This window comes from Ascidia mentula, chromosome 8, assembly GCF_947561715.1.
Source record: "Ascidia mentula chromosome 8, kaAscMent1.1, whole genome shotgun sequence".
Taxonomy (NCBI): Eukaryota; Metazoa; Chordata; class Ascidiacea; order Phlebobranchia; family Ascidiidae; genus Ascidia; species Ascidia mentula.
This window is the reverse complement of record NC_138573.1, coordinates 12,008,619-12,028,887: the sequence shown is the minus strand read 5'-3', so window position 1 is coordinate 12,028,887 and position 20,269 is coordinate 12,008,619. Positions and strand designations below refer to the sequence as shown.

The window sequence follows — 20,269 nt, the reverse complement described above, 5'->3', positions numbered from 1 at the left end:
TTGAGGCATGACCGATCAGCATACTTTTTTCCCAAAGATGTTTATAGAGTGCTTGGACGGTTTTTTGTGGCACTTTAGTTTGTGCCAAACAACCTGCAGTAGCACTTTTTGATCAGCAATGTGTATCAGATTGTGGGCCTTTTACAAGTGCTACTGTTCTACTACATGCCGCTGTGGCAAGCTCGTATCCGGTTTTAACCATTTATAATTACACTTCAAGTAATCACACGAAGGCGCGGCATAAAGGTTATGGTGCTTAGTGCCTCCATGCGCAATCACAGTAAGCGCGGGAAGCTTGAGAGGATACAGCGCTCTTACTGTCCGACTGTTGTAGCAACAGCAGAAAGAAAATGCTTAAAAGCAGTAAGCGATTGGCACCAAATGAACGTAAATCTTAATGTATTACACGTGTCAAATTCACCTAAGGCGTAATATGACGGAGTTCAAGACCAATAACTTGCGTCGTGACAAGATTGGAGATAGTAGTTGAAACAGTACGTGGAAATGACTTGTTACTAAGCAACATCCTGAACAGCTCGTGTTGCCTGCCGTGTTATAAATGTTGCACTGTCAACATGAATTAACTATTTCCCGCTTCGTAAGCCTGTTGCTGGGTGCGGACTTCTTGGTCTATCAGAATAGAACAGACGGCAACCAACAGTTGTCCCTTAGATCAAGAAAAACAACAGAGGTGGTCTGTTTAAACGTCATTGAACGTTATTTTTACATCACAATGTTTAATTTTATTTAAATATGTGCATCAGTAATCAGAACAGAAGGCTAGGGTGCTGACAGGGTGTTGCAAAATCTGTCAATAAAGAAATACGGCACTTTTGCTTTGTTTCAGCTAAGAAATGAGCTAAGAATTCATCTGAGCTAAGAATTCATTTGTAAAAGTTGGCAATATGCAAATTCGTGATCGTCTACCGAACGGAAATTCCACAACAACCAACGAACATGCCAACGGCGTAACTGAACAACCCAATAGAAAAACTACCTGGGGAAGAGCATGGTACAGTGCTGTATAAACTGTAATATAATTTTTATTAAAATTGTATCGCTCAGGTCAGCAGATACAAAAACACTACTGGGAAGCATATTTTTGCTAACATTTTGTCCGTTTATGCCCATTTTCTTCAATGACGCATGCACCAACCACGGCTGTAGTTTGTATCAAACGCTCATCCACTGGATGTTGGATGAATTACCCATACACCACTTTGTAGGTCGGTTATCTGGGACCATATACCCCACACTTATTCTGTACTTTTCATGGCTTACGTGGCAGGTGGGGAAACATATATTGATTCGGCTCCATTTTTGTACATTCTAACCAAAATTTGTACCTTGTAGGTTTTACTTGCTCTTCTTCCTGACGTGTTACATCGAATCTGTCCGGCTTATGTGGGAGGCTTGCGAACGGGTGCTGTAACTCCTGCCGGTCGTACAATGCAGTACAGAGTAAATGGCCTTCAGGTATTTCGTTTTTATGTATTTTGTTGGAGCATAGGCCCAACGACAACATTAACCAAATTACTTTTAGGCTTGGATCATCACCCATGTTTTGTGGTGTGTCAACGCATTCTATCTGAAATGGTTTTCGCCATCAATCTTGTTCCGTTTGTGGGGTCCACTTTTGATTGTTGTGAATGTTGTGGCATACATTTTATCTACCTTCGTCTACTTTAAAGGTCAGGTTCTAAACTACACACGGGTTTGAAATGAGTCATCAGCGCGTGTTCAAGTCCAAATTCATTTCCGATATTGATACAAATTGACCTCAAATGTGGTTAATTGTTGTTCAGGAATCTACTTTCCCAACCACTCTGACGATTGTAAACGCAGCGGCAGCATTTTGTACGACTACTTGATGGGCGTTGAATTCAATCCTCGTATAGGACTATTCGACTTCAAGCTTTTCTTTAATGGTCGACCAGGTATGATTTGTGTCAGTGCTGTTATGTTCTTTGTCGCGAAGCATGTTACCGTAAATCACGGATAAATGAGTTGCAAAGTCCACAGTTCGTGGGATCGCACATTTAAAGTAGTTAACCCCGGGGGTGGACAGAGTTGCCCACTCTTTTAGAGCCATCTATCAAAACAATAATACTATATAAAATGGTGCGCAATTTGCCGCGATGCCACCAAGTTTGCGTTGATTACACTCTAAGCTGATGTGTTGTTGCAAAGTTAAACAGCCAATCCATCACTCTGTTAACTGTGCGCAGCGACAATGGATATAGTTTTCTGTCAAAAAAGGAAGTGTTTGTTTTGGTGCAATAATGTACGTACAAATGTTTACCTGGGACAAACTAAGAGAAGGCCTCGGTAAAATGTACAAGAGAACTCCGGTTGATGCATTAAGCTTTTGTTTGTTTAACGCTTGCTATCAGTCAGACTGATAAATAACTGGAAGTTCACTCTCTTTGCGGAAATTCGTCACCCTTTCGTTTTCGTTTTGCGTTTTGCGTTTTGAACTCTCAAGCATCATAACGTACATAACTTCCTGGTAAACCTTCATTATGCGCTTGGCAGGAATCGTTGGTTGGACCATCATTAATCTATCATTTGCATGGCATCAATTGGAGACCTACGGTACAGTGACTGATTCAATGATGTTGCTTAACGTCCTTCAAGCTATTTACGTGGTTGATTTCTTCTGGAACGAGGCGTGGTATCTGAAAACGATCGATATTTGCCACGACCACTTTGGTTGGTATCTGGCGTGGGGCGACTTGGTTTGGCTGCCTTACATGTACACACTTCAAGTAAGCTCCAACAAGCCTCGTTTGACTTGTGATCTTACTGTGATTTGACAAATCAACAAGAAGATTCTTAAACTTGCGCTTGAATAACTTTTTTTGCACAGTGGCATGAGAATTATTTTAATTTAAGCGCTACCTCTTTAAAGTTACGTTCAATACACGATTCCAGTGTTTTGTTTTCAGGGCTTTTACTTGGCGCACAATCCTGTTGAACTTGGCCCAATCAAAACAGCTTTAATTCTAACTCTTGGATTGATGGGTTACTGTATTTTTCGAACATGCAATTCACAGAAAGACAGATTCCGAGCTAAGAAAGATGAATGTGTGATATGGGGTATGACAAAACAACAACACTCTAATGCTAACACCACGTGATTTCTAGACTAAGACGTTTACCAAAAAGTAGTTTCCATGAATTTACCGCATATACTTGAAACCTTTAAAAATTGACTTAACATTATTTTTAGGCAATCAAGTATGTATTTTACTGCTTACAATTATGACTGGTAACAGTTTATGAAATCCTTTTGCGGAAAGTGTTGTTGACCAGTCGCCATTCTTTCCAGGAAAAAAACCGAAGTACATCGAGTGCGTTTTCACTTCATCTGATGGAAAGCAGCATGACAGCACGCTACTTTATTCAGGATGTTGGGGAATAGCCCGTCATCTTAACTACACAGGAGATTTGATGGGGGTATATTTATATATGTCGTCATGTAGTGCTTTACAGCCAGGCGGTTAACTTTTTGATTCCCATGCACGTATTTTGTTACTTTTAATTGTGATGTGCCACGCAAAAGTTTTTTTCTACCTCATTTCAGTCCTTTGTTGTAGTTTGCCTACATTTGGCAGTTTAGATTGGAACTAATTTGGTAACCTAAATTTAGGCTGCACTTTTTGCAAGAAAAGTCAGTTATAATCAGTGCGGTAAATTAAGTAAGCCGAAACGGTTGGAACGCCCTGGAACATTGTCTCGGTAGAAGAATTCTTGCCGGTACGCTGTTTCGGTTAGAATTTAACGGCTGGTGTCTCCCAATTAGTTATATGAGAAACTTAAATTTATTCACTTATTTATGAAATCTAACCCATGCGAAAACACGATGGTGTATTTTTTTTGTGTAAAATTCCGGTAGAATTTTTTTTACTTTCACCACTGGTTATAATTCCATTGTCTAAAAGCTGGCATGCTGTTTCTTTTATCTCTGGGCTTTGGCGCGCCACTGGTAAGCGTGCAGTGCGCCATACGTTTGCCTTCCTGGTTTAGAAATACAAAAAACGAACGAAACTACGTTTCGGTTTCATAAGAAACTGCGTCGAAACATGTTTTTGCGAAGACATGAGCATTGCTATCTGACTTGTGCTTAAATATTTTGGGTGACAAACATTTGACGCAGTTTCTACATTTGACAGGCTCTGGCGTACTGCTTATGCTGCGGGACGGACCACTTACTTCCATATTTTTACATCATTTTCATGCTACTACTTCTTGTGCATCGGATATTCCGTGACGAGCATCGTTGTTCAGCAAAGTACGGAAGGTTCTGGAAGGAATACACACGACGCGTTCCATCACGTCTAATACCTGGAGTGTTTTGAGTAGATGATGTTTTGTAGAACAAATACGTTTGTTTTGAATAACAAAATATTAAATTTATGCATGCCTGAAATTCGTATCATGAATGGGAATATTACAATTGGAAAGTTGTGTAAATTTGACTATGTTCAAATCTTTTTTTTTGTACGTCAACTATGTAGATACAAAGGGCACCGTAACCTGTGATATTACAGCTGTGGGCGATTGTGCCTTGGCAATAAAATAGCCACGGTTTGTGCCTCGTCCTCCATGCAGTATACGCTAACGCCAAGCGGGAATAATTAAAATAGATGATTTTAACCATGTTAACCTTCTTATCTTTTATTTCATTAGGATCAACATACGCAAGACAAAACACGCATCCGCTAAATGCTAAAATGACAAAACAAAACGCAAAAGACGAATAAAACGCGAAATTTAATTTGAATGAAAAGTGCAAGTTTGCGCAAAACCACTAAGGAGGTCGCATCCCGTTACCGAAAAACTTTCGATGGGATGGCAAATTTCATCAACGCGATGCCCTGAAATAAAATATTAATTACAATAAACGCGACAATATATCCTGGACTTTCGCGGTCCGGGGGCTTCTAAAATCTACATTAAAATCATGACGAGATATTCTTTCCGTCATTACAAGCCGACGCGTGAGTTTCCGTTTGATTGAAATGATTCATTGAATTCGTTAAATTAAAAATAAAGTTAAAAACTTTTTATGGGATTAAAAGCGCAAAACGTCGCGAGGGGAGCTTGACTTCCGTCCAGCAGCGTGGAAATAGAGATAGCAGTAATTTTATACAATAAAACACGAGGCGGGGAGCTTGGACTTGGGTCGGGGGCAGTTGGAAGTAGGGAAATGAACAGTGATGCCTATATACACGATCACAGTAGAGGAAGCTTGCGACAACGGGAGGAGAATCGTTGTTCAAAGACTTCGTTTGGCAGCTCGCAAACGTCTTGCCCGCAGTCCAGGGGACTTCGCCAAAGTCGCGCCTCCGTCGGAACGAGGCCGTTTCTTGATGTTTGAACTCAAAGACATTCGACGAGTTTTGACACCGCGTATGGGTGTTTTGAATGACGACTTGCGTTTTGCCGACGATTTGTTATTTTCGACTGTTTGTGATCTTGTAACCCTTGCTTCCTGGATTCCACTGCTGCTTGGCTCTTCAGTTACATCTTTATTGTTGTTCTCTTTACTTGTTTTAGCCATCACACCATCACTGACGTCACCGTTTGATGATGAAATGCTGGCGTCTTGGAGAGGCTCAATGGGTGGAGGTGCTGTAATAACAACTAAATGAAACTCACTACTTCCACTAGTAGTAAATAATTGATCAGGAAGTCTTGATACAAATCGTTTCATCCACGTTTTTGCCAATATACAATGTTCATTCATGCAATATACTATGTTCATTCATGCAATATACAATGTTCATTCATGCAATATACAATGTTCATTTCATGCAATATACAATGTTCATTTCATGCTATATACAATGTTTATTTCATGAAATATACAATGTTTATTTCATGAGTCTGTTAAACACAATGTAACATATGAAGTTAAAAAAACTCACCTGGCTTCTCAACCTGATTTTCCGTTGAACTTCCACTAGATGGAAGAGACACTTTAATAGGTTTATCTGAAAAAAAAAACATTTAGCATAAAAGGTAATTGAAACAAAAGCCCCAAAAAGGTAAAAAGAATCATTTTGCAAAGCAAACAACCAGATAGTTAATTGTATACCTTTTTCTTTTGAATTGTCGGCAGTTGTTTCAAATTCCTCGATATCAGATGCAGTTGTTTCACTTCTAAAACAAAAATACAAATACAAGACATCATTATAGTTCGAATTTTTTTTTTTTGAATGTAAATCTCCACTAAACGTACTTCGAGCTGGTCCAGCTTTCAAAGTATGTTCCTTTTCCTTTGCTTGGTTCAATCTTACGCCTTTCAATAATAACAACAATAACGCTTGTGTTATCAGCTCTCATCATGCGCATTGCCCATCTGTCTAATGCCAGTTGCACCAGTTTATGGGCTGGACTTGATTTTCCTTCCTTTAGTTTTACATAAGTAACGTAAATGTTACACTCATAAATGTGAAGATATCCTCATTTGGAAAAACCTTACATTGTTTTTTCTTCTGTCTTCGATGTCAGCTACAGCTGAAACACACTCCTGGGGTCTCACCATGTTCCACAAACCATCACTAGCCAGAACAATAAATTGCTCTTTACCGGGATGGAGGTTGTATGCATAAACATCAGGCACAGGTGACACCTTTAAGGTTCAATAATAATATTTGGATATGGTATGGTGCACTAAACCATGAAATATTTTAAAAAAGCATCTATTGTTTACAAAAATGCCACAAAGGTATAAATGTAATAATTTTTTTGTCAAAAACTCACCACAAATTCGTTTAGTTCCGAATTGAAACTCCACAAATCCCCAAGTGACCTTGCTACTGCTAGAAAAGGGATTTTGTCAAGTTTTGTACTTCTCCGAATTGGACCATTGTGATTCAACTTCGGTCTGGCCCAAACTACTCTGTTCACACCTGATTTGTTCATAACACTGCAAAAATGTAATCATTGTTCAGATATATTTAGTTGTGCCTGTGAGTGCCTGGCTACAAAGAGAAATTTTTTTTATGTATATCCTGTGGTTTGAAATATGTTTGTGACTTACAACCTATTTTGCATCATATTGTTGCACTAAATACAAATTATACATTTGTATATAATATAGATTTTTTTTGTGTGGGGAGGATGTTAAAGAACTGCTGTTTCACAAAAGTTCTTTCAAAATCCTACGTTTACTTTGATAAATTAAACATCCCTCCAAAAAGTAAACCTATGTTACTGAGTGCACAAATGAATTACTGCCTGTTAAGAGGTAAAATACACAGTAGCAAAAGATAAAATATACACTTACCAACCACCACACTTTTCAATTCGCTTTCTTTCCTTTACAAGTTCTGGTTTGTGGTCAATGGTTAAACCAGATGCAGTATATGCTTTTGGCTGTTGACTTGGTTTGTCACATACATCTCTACTTCCCATCACAATCATTGAATCTCCAACATTAGCTACATACATGCGGTTTCCTCGAATAATCACTAAACTTGCAGTAGTTCCAGCAGTACTGGGATGACCAAGAGGGGTCTTGGGCCATTCATCTATTAAAAAAACTAGTGTTACCATAAAATTCATGTATGAAAAATTGCTTGACTCACGTAATTTATTCCACATTGCATGATGGGTAATAACGAATGCATCAGAAATAGCTTTCTTGACAGTACTTTCGTTGTTTGAATAAAATCCTTTTTGTTGTTTGACTGTTTCTAACAAATTGTCTCTTGCAAAGTGTGCTGCATCTTTTCCCCCATGGCCATCATATATTGCAAAGGCTGCATACTCTACAACCACCTTACCAGATTTGACTCTTTCAAACTGTACTGAAGTGACATCTTCCATATACTTGCGACCACCTTGGTTCACTTCAGCGGTGACCCGGAGGTTCCAACAGTTCATTGGGGCCATAATGTTGTTAATTTTAAACTACTGGTTTGCTATTGTTGACATGCTGTAGTACACAAGATTATTAAAGAAGTGGTAAGTGTTCGTATAAACTGCATTATATATCTATTGTCAATCAGTAGCCCATAGAAAAGTTATATAGGAACACCGCAGCTTATTAAATCAATCCAAGTTTATATATCAACAGTACATTTTTGGTAAATTTGCGTTGAGTAGTGAAAAAGGCAGGGTGCAAATTCATAAACTCTACAATCTTACACAAAGGCAACCAATTAATGGATGCTTTTCACATTAGGGGCCAAAAAACCAAAACTTTGGCTAAGGCAGCCCAGCTAGTCTGCAGGGTATGGCAGGCTCAGGGGTTGTACATGCTCGCACACAGAAAGACTTAGTCCTGTACCAGATTGGAAAAAATGACGTGCGCGGAGGATATATCCTCTGCTCACTTTTGCGAAAATTTACCGATAATCCGCGCAATATTAATTAGCTAATGCATTAACATGCGAAAAAATGTTGTGATCGTCCTCGCAATTAACGATCGCCGAAACAAAATCCTCCGTGCATAAAACAAACTTTCCAATCTGGGTCCTGTACACCCAATATCACATTAGGAACTGTCATAATCTGCAGGCTGGACAGCCCAGGTTGGAAAGTTTTAAAGATGCACAGAGGTTTTTTCTTCGATTACAAGAATATTTTTTGTATTTTAGCGTGTTAGCTAATTTCTTTTGTGAGGACAATCAGTAAATATTTGAAATAGTGCACAGAGTATATATTTTTCCAACCTGGAAGACAGCTAAAGACATTAGATAACTTAATAAGCTATATAGGCCTACCTCAAAACACACATCGGAAATGTGCTCAGGTTTAATTTACTATAGTGGCTTAAATGACTACTTTGAGGAGACAAAGGTTAATGGCATTAAAACATTCGTTTCGTACACATACGGAGATGCATATGTGTTGGATATGCAAAGTATAAAATTTACTGACATTACACAAATCTTCCTTCATATTATGAAACTGAACAAGTCTTACTTGTTTAAACATCACAACAAAGACTCGAGCTTCAAAATGCCAAACTCTGTCGATAAGCAAAGACTTGAGATTGCAGGAAAATAGCCAAAAATATTCCACTTACTTAGCCCATCCATCCAAACAAAAAAAATTAAATTTACAATTTACGTGCCTCTGATTGGCTAAGACAATTTTTGCTTTATTACGTCACAAACATTATAAATGCTAAACATGATGAGTCATCAATTAAAAGTGTAAATTAAATTATCATTTGTAGAAATAAAAAACGCCTTTATTTATTCTTGTGTTTGAATAAGTTGTATTGTATTTGAAATTTTTATGGTCGCATAGCAAAAATAGGAAAAACTGCAATATTTTTTTTTTGATCTAAAAGTTTTAAATCCCAAACTAATAACATAAGAAATTAATTTAGGAGAATAAAATGTTGGATTTTACGTTGTAAATAAAGCCAATATAGCTCTAAAATGAACACAGCTCTAAAATGTTGTGATGCTGGCGCCTCAAGTGTCCACGCTGTTTGCGTATGCATGATCAAATCTTGTTCGCCCTTTTTAGCCTGATCTCTTAAGTATGGTGCAGAGGTACGTAATCCAATAAAATCTGCATTTCCAGAGCTCTAAAGAAATGAGTTAAAGTACCAGTAAATGGTTATACCAAAGCAAGTTATCCTAGATGCATAATTAGGAACAAAATGTTCAAAATTATTTGTTTTTCAGCAAAAAACTCCCTCGGGTTCCGGAGTCTCTCCTGAAGAGGCGAAAGGAATACCAAGCTCTGAAAGCGAAACAGGCCCAGGCTGCCATCCTTGACAAAAAGGTATGCAGTCTATCTGAAACGAATTACCGTTTTGTATAACTATAAATCTTATTTCAGAGGCGCCAAGAGAAGAGGAAGATATATTTCAAAAGAGCTGAACAGTATATTAAGGAGTACAGAATAAAGGAGCGTGATGGTGTAAGACTTGCAAGACAAGCAAGGAAACACAACAACTATTACGTTCCTGATCAGCCAACCCTCGCCTTTGTCATCAGGATCCGAGGGTAGGAAGCCATAAGTGTAGCCTATAGGCTACGTTTGTGTCTTGTAAAAAAGAAATTTTGGAACATGTTGATTGTGAGAACCCGCAAATTTTTAGCATAAAAGTCATTTATTATTGGGTTATTGCAAACTTTTTAATTTAAAGTGCATCCAAGGATCGCTTAAAAGCATTCTTTGTTTAAATATATTGTTTTAATAATGTGGAACTTAGTTATGTTGCGGGAGAATATATTTTGTTTTTGTAGCTGATACAAATATGGCCAACTTTTATTCCCAATAAAAGTAAATAAATCTGTTGTGCACTTATGCAGTGCCCAGATTGGAAAGTTTGTTTTTTGCGAAAAGGATTTTGTTTCGGCTATCGTATGTTAATGCATTAGCTCATTGAAATTGTGTGGATTATCGGTAAATTTTGCAAAAGTGTGCGAAGGATTTATCCAATCTGGCGCAGTGTGGGCAGTTGTGCAATAAATGCACTGCACTTCTATCTATTTAAAATGTTGTGCATTTACGTAAATCACCTTTCCTGTGTTGATCAGCATAAACGCATGCCAAATTTAAATTTTGTTGTGCGCAGAATTTGAAAGATCCATTGGCGATCTGTACAGAATAATTACACCATATATACATTTCATTCGAAAAAAAATATGGCGGATGTAACATTTAAATAATAGGAATTCAGTAAATTTGAACCACTTTTTGGTCCTTTCGACAAATAGTTGGTAAATCCATTTTATTTGCCAAAGGGAATTTATACTAAACATACATGTGTAATTTTATTTTGTTATAGTATCAACCAAGTTGCGCCAAAAGTAAAGAAGATTCTGCAACTTCTTCGTCTCAGGCAAATTCACAATGGTGTGTTTGTGAAGCTTACCAAGGCCACACTTCAGATGCTGAGAATTGCGGAGCCTTACATTGCATGGGGGTAAAATATATAAAACAACTATTAGCATTTGACATGTCACTAGGTGTACTGTATCTCCGCAGACAATATTTGGATATAATGATTGTATACATTTTCCTATACAGTTTGTATTTTCGCTGTAGTGGTAAATTTTCCACAAGTGTTAACATAGTCATGCTATTTGGCTTAATCTATTTTTTAGCATTCAGTCCCAAATGTCCAAAAAAATTGTGTAATTTGGTATACCCAAACCTAGAAAAACACTTTCCACCATAACATCAAAATATTTTAGGGTCATTTACACCCATGTGTTCATAGGCGTATCCAGGATTTTTTAAAAGGGGGGGGTGAAATTTTTTTGGGGAATTCCCCAATTTTCAGGTGTAAACTAAGGTTAATGTGGACCCCTCGGACCCCCCCTGGATACGCCCGTTGCCCATGCATGTGTTATGTTAAAGTTAGATTCTTTTTTCTTATCAGCATGGTTAGTTTGTTTGAGGGAAGAAGTCACAGTTTAGATGCAACTGCCTAGTAAACTAATTGTTGCATTTATTTCAGCTACCCCAATTTGAAAACGGTCCGCGAGCTCATTTACAAACGTGGGCATGGAAAAGTAAACAAGAACAGGATTCCAATAACGGATAACAGCATCATTGAGGAACGCTTGGGTATGTGTATTTTTCAGCACTATTCAACATTGAATAAAGAGTTTAGTATCAGCTGGCACGTATAAAAATTAGACTTACCGAAACAACTGCTATTAAGGATAGTTTGCCAAAGCAACATATACTACCTACTAGTGTGTTGCCTCTCTGAAACATTTGAACTATACAAAAGAACTTATATTACATAATATTTAAAATGATGAAGAATATTCTTATGTAACATGTGGGCCGCAAGAAATTAATTTGGGGTCACAGTTTGGACTTCCCTGTGGTATTAAAGTGCACGAGTTATATAATGGGTTACTAAAAATGTGTGCTACACCTGTGATTACATCCTTGGGAGGATTTTTTTTCAAACAGTTGTAAGTACCATATTTAAATTAACCTCCAATGTTGTTTGTGCAGGCAAAAGTGGCATCATCTGTATTGAAGATCTTATCCATGAGATTTTTACTGTGGGTCCAAACTTTAAGGCAGCTTCCAACTTTTTGTGGCCATTCAAGTTGTCATCACCGCGTGGTGGATTCCAGAAAGTCACCAACCACTTTGTTGAGGGGGGAGATTGTGGAAACCGTGAAGACAAAATCAACAATTTGGTTCGCAATATGAATTAAAATGTTGTGAATGAACGAAAAAGTTTGTCATGGTGTAGTTTGGGCAAGAGTTGAGGGAGAGATTGCTTGCAAAACAAGTTAACAGGTTAAATGATTTGGTAACACCAAGAGAGAAAGTAACCAAGCAAGAAATGTGAAGTCTATGCAGCAAAAAAAAACCTCTGGTGTCCTAAATTAAAAAACACTTAGTCATAAAGCAATGGCTTGTGCGTGGTTGTGAAATGTGACCAGTTCAGATGACCGTTGGATTTGAGGCCGTATCTCTATTTCTATGGAAAAGAGTTTATTGGTCCGGAAATGCCCTTCTTGTACTGCGTAACAGAGTTAATTGTGTGTAACAATGCAATGGATTATGTATGGGTGCCTGTGTTTTGGTTGGATGAGCATAGATGCGCAGGCTGTTGCCAGGGCGATTTTTACAGGCAGTTTAGTATGGTTTTCAGGGCTGTTAGTCAGGCAGTCAATTGGTAGAGGGTGCTGTTGAAAATGTAGTTCAAAATATTATGATGGATTTTGTGGAAAAATGAATCACAGAAAGTACACTCCATTTGTTAAGTCCCAACCCTTAACTAGAAATTCTGGTCAAAATTTTTGTGGGATTACTACTTAACCGTTCCCCGAGGGACATTTTGCCACTCTGTTGGACATTATTTGGACTAAAAAGGCAGAAAAAGGGGTAAGTTTGTTTTGTGAAAAAATAAATAACGGAAAGTACCCTCCATTTGCAATTAAGTGAAGTCACCAACTCTCCACTACACAATGCATTCAGAATTAGATGTATTTAATTGTATAATTTTTTCGGCATACAAGAGAAACTGTCACCGGATGCATGAAGGCAAATGACCTCTAAAACTATTTTTTTAGGATTTGGTTGTGAGATACGGCTTTGAGTCATACGAGTGGTTTCAAAAAGTATCCTAAAATGCCCTCAAAGATTTTTACAGACGCAATGTTGCTGCCGAAGTAATTTCCAGGATCATCATTTGAACTACATTGTCAACTAACTTCCCACTCAACAAAATCACAAAAATTCACATTATATTGTAGCTTAAAGACACAAAAGTGCGACCACGCTTATTCGGAATAACAGAACGTAATAAAAAAGTAAATATGGAAGGAGATATTAACACTTGATGTTGATGGAAGTACGTCCATGCCGCAGTCGTCTGTGGAACTGAAAGATCGCAAACCGAGCGATGCAATAAACTCTTTACAAAGCAGACAAACAGTGCGTAAGGTTGGGGGCGTTTTAGTGTAATGTTAAAGCACCAGAAAAAAAACCCGCACAAACGACACTCAGTACAAGCTAAAACAAGATTTTTCACAAGAATCTAGAAAATACAAGCACGTAACGCCCAATACTGGTGAAATTGGTCTGAAGGTTCAAACTGCCACATATGAATGATGCCCGTGATGTTTTTGTTGTATGGCCACAAAGCATTCGCTTGCTGCTAAAATGCGTTTCTTGAGCAGCAGATATACAGACACTATACCGACAAACACGCAGAAAACGAAAAAGACGAGTTTTGTGTTATGGGTTGTACTGGTTGTCTTGCACATGCATTGTTGCGAAGTCGCCCTAATACGATATGGATTGTTTAGATTTGGCTGTACACTGGTTTGAAGTCGATATTTCGTCTGTGGGCGTTCTGTGACGTTCCGGGGGCTTTTGTCCTGTGGTGAGATCGGTGTTTCCCCCCAACCGAAGACACGGACCGAAAATCATCAACTAACAACAAATGGAAGGAATTAATTTTACGGAAAATGTTTTCGTTCCATCTTCAAGTACGCGTGTACTGGGGCAAGACTTGGTATGGTTTCGTAATTTGAATAGATCAATATTTGTCGAGATGTTCGCGTGTACAATGCATTGATATAAGACCCCTCCATTTTCTTCGATCAGTTTTAGTTCAAGTAAAACAGTTTTAATTACTTGTAAAACAGTGCATTGAGAAGACGAAACACCTACCTACCTCCTCAATTAGCTAATTAACATTAACAATACTGCAAACGTTAGCAGTATAGCTCGCATAACAAACAGCAAAATTGCTTTACTAAAGAGCACTACATGTTCTAAGAAATACCTGACAGTGACGTCCTTGTGTCCCAATCTTTGCCGGGCTTTTGAGGGGTTTTGTATCGGTTATGGTGATGTCGACTGTTCCCGTTACTCTGCATTGTCTTTTGTTTTTCCTGTTGGACTGTAGTGGTGATTTGGAGAGGAGACACCATCCCATCTTCCAATGTGAGGGCACTGCAGACATTAGTGAGTGATATTTTTTTGTGTGTATTCTGTTTCTGGTTCTTTTACATAGAATTATATGGTTGAATGCTGTGTAATGTGCATACTCACAAAATTTAAAAAAAAATGTATATATGTCATATACAACAACTCTTTTTAATTGCTGAATACTGCCCTTCTGGCAAACTTAATTTTATTTACGTTTCTCAACGTTTCGGCTGTTATGCAACAGCCTTCATCAGGAGGAAGAATGTAACTTACATGACCATGAAGAATGTAATGTAACTAACTTACATTCTTCCTCCTGATGAGGGCTGTTGCATAACAGCCGAAACGTTGAGAAACGTAAATAAAATAAAGTTTGCCAGAAGGGCAGTATTCAGCAATAAAATATGCCTGGCAGCGTCAGTAACTCTTTTTAAAGTATGTATTTTTATTTATCCTGGTCAAATTGCATGAGTGTCCGTTGTTTGTATGCATTTGGTTTGTGATAATCCTTACCTAAATCCTGAAACAGTACTTGATCTTTTGTTGTGAGAACGGTGACGTCGACCCGGGTTTGGGTTTCCACTAGTTCTGTAAGTGGAAACAAATTATCCGTCTGGACACTTTTCACAAAACCACAAATTGTTTATTAATACCCACTTTACTTCTGTGTAAGAAATATCATTCACCACCGCCTCTGATGACTCCGTGGGTTCCACGACGTCACGCCTAAACAAAAAAACATCAAAGCACCAGCTCGTTTAATTATGTTACCTTGAGGTTGAAAACCCTTTTTACAAAGAGAGTCCGTTTAATAAAACTTTGCACACAAGTTTCGACAAGTTTACTTAGTTTAAATCTGCCATATAACTGTAGTTACAATTTATTACGTTATTTTTTTGACTTCAAGTCAGTCGCCATTTTGCAACGAAAATCAGAGAATATATCTCCAATTAACATAACCAGGCAAATACAAAGACCGTTTGGGAACGAGAGATATTTTATCGCGTTGTCTTGACGTTGACGAGTAACCACGCAGGCACGGTTAGGGTTGCGCGCAAAGATTTATGCGTTAAACAGATGCTGATAAAATTCCCCACTTATTTAGAACCAACAAAACATGGATATTCCACCTGATATGTTGCCACAACTGTTGTCGGGCGAGCTCGTCTTCCCTTGATAACCTGCAGGGAAAAATATTAATGAAAATTCACAGCTTATTTGCTAATTTTGCAATGAGTATTGAAGCCATTCCAGAAATATTTTACATTGGTGGTATTACATCATGTTTTCGTAATATAAGGCACCGGCCAAAAGGGTATCAATTATATTAATTATGTGTAAAAATTACTGACATTATAGATTTATAGTTTTGCACTCGCACATTTACAATCTTTTAACATACTATGGTTAGAATAGTATTTTCCAATCCAAAATCATATGCAACTTTTATGAGTAATACCGTTTTTGTCGTCGCTGAGAACGACTTTCTGATTGTGGTGATGAGATGGAATGTTGGCGACGCTTGGATTTTTCGAGATCCAATCTCACCCGGTTCCCCATTTCCGTGTCGGTGTGATAGTTACGGCGTCTAGAAAAGGGGGAGAAGAGAGTTGAGTTTCATCTCTCAAGTACTCGGGACGATTAGGGGAGATTAAAGAAGTTATGCGTGGTGGCACACCATGGTCATTTTCGTCAATTATGTTTTTGGCGTCCATGATTGGGAAGAAATTTGGGGTTATGCGGGTCACAAGACCACCAAGGTCAATGATCTGTTTGCTTCACAATATTTGGATCGACCCAAACCTTTTTCGCATGTTAATCTATCATTGAAAAGGTACATTTTTCTTTATTCAAGTTCATTTGTAAATTTCAGTAATTGCAAAAACAAAGTACGTTGACCCCAGGAACAATACAAAATTGTGTTTTCATTGAAATCGCTTTCTACATAATAGATGCCTGAAAAATTAGTACTTTGTATATTAATGTTCTTTGTATACCACTAATTTGGTAGAAATCACATTAATAACGATTGATCGGAATCTCTGGTCAGTTTAATCCCCTCCCCCGCACGTTAAGTTATGGCGGAAAGAAGTTGTTCGACTGTCCACAAACATACCATCACTCTATGAAGACGTCATCGCTTTTGTGTGATCGTTTACGTGACGTGCACATCTAAGCGGGCGCGACGGCCGTAAAACCTCCTCCGACAAGTCAGACTTTGAGGAAGGTCGTAATTATGCGCTGACGCACGAAATCACCGCACAACATCTCGCCGAGTTTTTGTAGCAAACAACACTTGCGGGCCATGGCCGGAAATACATGGGCGCATGTTTTTGTTACAAAGTGTCGCTTTCAGACGATTTCTCCGAAATTTTTTTTATTGGGTCCTTTGAAGTAAGCGCTTTAGCTTTCGAGGATGTCGTAAACCCAGATGCGCCACCACAAGAATGATGTAAACCAATTCATTGTCGACTGTTTCAAACTTCATTGGTTTAATTAACACCAAATAGTGACAGGTCATAAATTTTACCAGTAAGGCCATTGTAACAGAACCGCCGTAAAACTGTAATAAAATTTAACAAAGGCCCCAGACAACACACTCTTAGAGTACACCCACTGACAAGCATGCTACTACACTAAATGAAAAGTCTATTGAAACAACAGCCAGTTATACAATATTATAGATGCATTGTGAAATATGTTAAAAACTAACTTTCTGCGGTGTGAAACATCACTGGCATCACTCTGGTAGTTTGAATGCTTCTGTCTTGCCCTTGATCTTATTCGGCGTTTACTGGGACTATCTGATTCCTCCCCACTGGATCGACCTCTGTGAGACCTGTTAAAGAAACATTTAAAGTGATCCAAATTATGTCCGTGAAGCAAACAAATATGCCATCCCCCCTGACAATGCTTTCACAATGGGAGCATTGTCTTCAAAGCGCCTTGTACAGGATAATTATAGATTTAAAACAAACTTGGGCGTTGGGCATTGTAGCACATTGTAAACCTGTGTTTTCGATTCCTGTTTTCAGTGTCACTTAATGACTGCAGTTGACGATTTCTTTCCCTTCTTTCACTTTTAGGTGTCATGTACTTCACTGCCATGTTTTGCTCCACATCAGACACACTGAACATTCCCCTACGAAACCACATTGTTCATGTAATGTTGTGTTTTTATGAGCAAGAATAATGCACACAAAAAACGCCACAGACATGGAATAAAATTGTTCATGTAAGTTTGAGTGACATGTCTAAATTATGTCGAGAATTTACATTGATTGAACATACTTCTTTTCTATAACCAGATTCCATTGCGAATTTTCCAAATCTTCATTCTGTTGGTTTTCAATATTTTTGTTATTGTTTTCCACATTTTCTCTGGCTGATTCTACAAACCAAAACAGACAGACTGTATTTAAACAGCAAAACACAAAAACAATATCCTGAAAATTGTTTGCATTTTTGTTCCCAATGACCTTAACCAACCTAATGACTCTAACATAACCTATAGAACAGACACTTTAAATGATACCGAGGCTCAGCGCTAAACCAATATTTAATAGCAATTAGGCATTAGGATTATGAGATAAGGTACATGGATTTAAATTGTGCTGACAATATTTATGGCAAGTTTGACATGGGAACCAGGATACAATTTTGAGAATTATAACTGTTCTATTTCAAAATATTTACCCAACAATCCAATAAAACATACAAGCATGCTGTGGATTTCCTTACACATGTACACCATAAATACCTACAGCAGGTGCAAACTGTTTGAGTGCTTTTATTGAATTACTAAAGACATATCACACTGTGTTTGTAAACCATGGTTTAGCAAATAAAGTATAAGTCACCTAACTCCTTTGCAAACATTGGAAATAAAGGGAAATAGTTAGGTACCTTCAGCGTCTTTTACAGATCGTGGGGGATAACGCTTGCTGCTGCCTCGATGTACTTCTGGTTCCTCTCTTTCTACTTCTGACTGAAGAATTTCAGCTTCTGTTCTTCCACTATATCTATAATATGCACAAAACAAATTGTTCGAGAAAGACAATTTTTCCAAATTTTACATGGACTTCAAACATGAAGCTTTGTGGGGAGGCAAAAAGTGGACATTTAACACAAAAATTGAATTTGAAATAAACAATTACCTGAATTTATTGTTCCAAGTGGCATTTACAACATTTTGTGGCAATCTATAGAAAACATGATGTTCAACCACACTCTTCCAAATCAACTGGCACTCTTCACAAGACCTCAACTCAAAGGTATGAACAGTCTCACTTCCCTAAATACATGCAGTTTAAACTTGGTTTTAGCTTTCTACATATGATGGGGAAAGGGTTATACCTGCTTGCTTTTAACTTTCACTTTTATGTGGCAAACTTTGTAGTCAACAGATGTAATACGTGGCCTGAAAGGACAAAGCATTTTGTAATAAGGCAAACTGGTTAAACTACTTTTTTACTACATGAGGTCTAAACAGTTTCAAAAACAAATATATGAAACAACAAGACCACATTTATGGAAATGTGAATTTCCTAGGTTTAAATCAGTTGGCTTTCTTTGGCAACAAAAAATAACTTGTACTTACCAATAATACACAGCTATTCTGTATTTGTTTTTGAAGGTTTCAATGCCCCTGGGTGATATACCAAGTGTATATTGCATACCAGCATCACCTTTGACAGGATTCATTTCAACACCATACATGTCAAGCTGCCGACACTTTCTCAGATACTGCATTTCGGCGCTGGCAGGCACAAGCCCTCTGAACATTAAAGATAAACATTTAAATTGGCAGGACACCATAGATAAACAACACAGTATGTACTTGAACATAGCATGTAATCTTGCTACTTCACATTCAAACTTCTCATCCTGGTTTTGGATGAAACGAAACTCAGACACATAACCAGACTTGTGTTCTTGTTGATGAAAATCACCAATTTCAGCTAAAGAAGATCAAAATTTAATTTCAGATAAGCCATATCGAGCACTATTTTCTTACACTGCAAAGCGAGGGCGGATAGTTCAGCAGCCTTTTTCCATGAGCAGGGCAATCTTGAGGTAAGGATGTCATGTTTAAGTTGAAGAAAAAACTGGTACCGGGTAACTTCTTCTTTGCATGAACACGGGTCAGCGGGATAAAACTTAACACCAAACTTTAAACTGCATTGTCCCGACGACATAACTAAAATACATTGCCATTGTTATGTAAAACACTTATAACACACAAACCATCCCACCTTTCATCAAATGTTCATCATTGCACAGTGATTTTGTTGCATCCAGCCATCGCTACATATATAGGTGAAATATTAACACACAAAAACACATAGGCCTATTTGTAAATTAAAATTCGGTTAAATACGTACTGTATTGTGACTAAGATCAACAAAGTTGATTCCAAAATAGTCTCTTTCAACCAGATTTAGGTGTTGGCAGACTAATTGCACCAAAGCATGACCCTTGCTTGTCACCTTAAAAACATCAACTTCAGTCCTTTGAAAGTAATTCAGGATTTTATTTTCTTACCTTAATGTTCTGATTTTTTGAAAATGTAACATGGCTTCCATCCAGCAAGGTTACCTCACAAACAAATGGCTCCTTTTGCTTGACACAACAAAGCATTTGGAACAATAATGTAAATATTTTTCTAAATTTCTAAACATCTAACAGCCATGTAACTCTAAAAAAGAATTGACCATAAAGTATTTTCGCACCTTATATACGTTAGTTTGTTGCAAACAAAGTAATGTCGTATTTAAGCCTCTATTTTTGTATTACTACAAAATCGCCGACACATGCCAACGAAATCAACAGCATAATGTTGAAAGTCGCAAAACTGATTTACGACAACTGTACG

General features: G+C 37.8%; 4 protein-coding genes across 4 annotated transcripts; 2 read left to right on the top strand and 2 right to left on the bottom strand.

Moving 5' to 3' along the window:
* Positions 1 to 854: 854 nt before the first annotated feature.
* Positions 855 to 4,593, top strand: LOC145911788 (7-dehydrocholesterol reductase-like). Its single transcript, XM_082999226.1, has 9 exons — positions 855 to 1,012; positions 1,066 to 1,288; positions 1,354 to 1,476; positions 1,544 to 1,691; positions 1,806 to 1,937; positions 2,536 to 2,768; positions 2,949 to 3,099; positions 3,332 to 3,459; positions 4,176 to 4,593. Exons 1-9 carry the CDS (start codon positions 906 to 908, stop codon positions 4,359 to 4,361), a joined length of 1,431 nt encoding a protein of 476 aa, XP_082855352.1. The 5' UTR covers positions 855 to 905; the 3' UTR covers positions 4,362 to 4,593.
* Positions 4,594 to 4,674: 81 nt separating this feature from the next.
* LOC145910997 (protein phosphatase 1D-like) lies at positions 4,675 to 7,973 on the bottom strand. Its single transcript, XM_082998226.1, has 8 exons — positions 7,599 to 7,973; positions 7,298 to 7,541; positions 6,772 to 6,937; positions 6,491 to 6,640; positions 6,248 to 6,417; positions 6,104 to 6,168; positions 5,934 to 5,999; positions 4,675 to 5,637 (listed from the first exon to the last, which is right to left on the bottom strand). The coding sequence occupies exons 1-8, from the start codon at positions 7,903 to 7,905 to the stop codon at positions 5,282 to 5,284; spliced, it is 1,524 nt and encodes a 507-aa protein (XP_082854352.1). The 5' UTR covers positions 7,906 to 7,973; the 3' UTR covers positions 4,675 to 5,281.
* Positions 7,974 to 9,465: 1,492 nt separating this feature from the next.
* On the top strand, positions 9,466 to 12,180 carry LOC145912421 (large ribosomal subunit protein uL30-like). Its single transcript, XM_082999881.1, has 6 exons — positions 9,466 to 9,521; positions 9,657 to 9,756; positions 9,814 to 9,980; positions 10,769 to 10,906; positions 11,444 to 11,553; positions 11,956 to 12,180. The coding sequence occupies exons 1-6, from the start codon at positions 9,511 to 9,513 to the stop codon at positions 12,162 to 12,164; spliced, it is 735 nt and encodes a 244-aa protein (XP_082856007.1). The 5' UTR covers positions 9,466 to 9,510; the 3' UTR covers positions 12,165 to 12,180.
* Positions 12,181 to 13,048: 868 nt separating this feature from the next.
* On the bottom strand, positions 13,049 to 20,088 carry LOC145912353 (band 4.1-like protein 4). Its single transcript, XM_082999798.1, has 18 exons — positions 19,939 to 20,088; positions 19,779 to 19,883; positions 19,650 to 19,701; positions 19,412 to 19,594; positions 19,235 to 19,355; positions 18,995 to 19,171; positions 18,751 to 18,814; positions 18,552 to 18,688; positions 18,301 to 18,416; positions 17,686 to 17,785; positions 17,405 to 17,536; positions 17,108 to 17,233; positions 15,854 to 15,982; positions 15,525 to 15,575; positions 15,052 to 15,120; positions 14,908 to 14,982; positions 14,249 to 14,418; positions 13,049 to 13,893 (listed from the first exon to the last, which is right to left on the bottom strand). The coding sequence occupies exons 1-18, from the start codon at positions 20,032 to 20,034 to the stop codon at positions 13,763 to 13,765; spliced, it is 2,034 nt and encodes a 677-aa protein (XP_082855924.1). The 5' UTR covers positions 20,035 to 20,088; the 3' UTR covers positions 13,049 to 13,762.
* Positions 20,089 to 20,269: the final 181 nt, after the last annotated feature.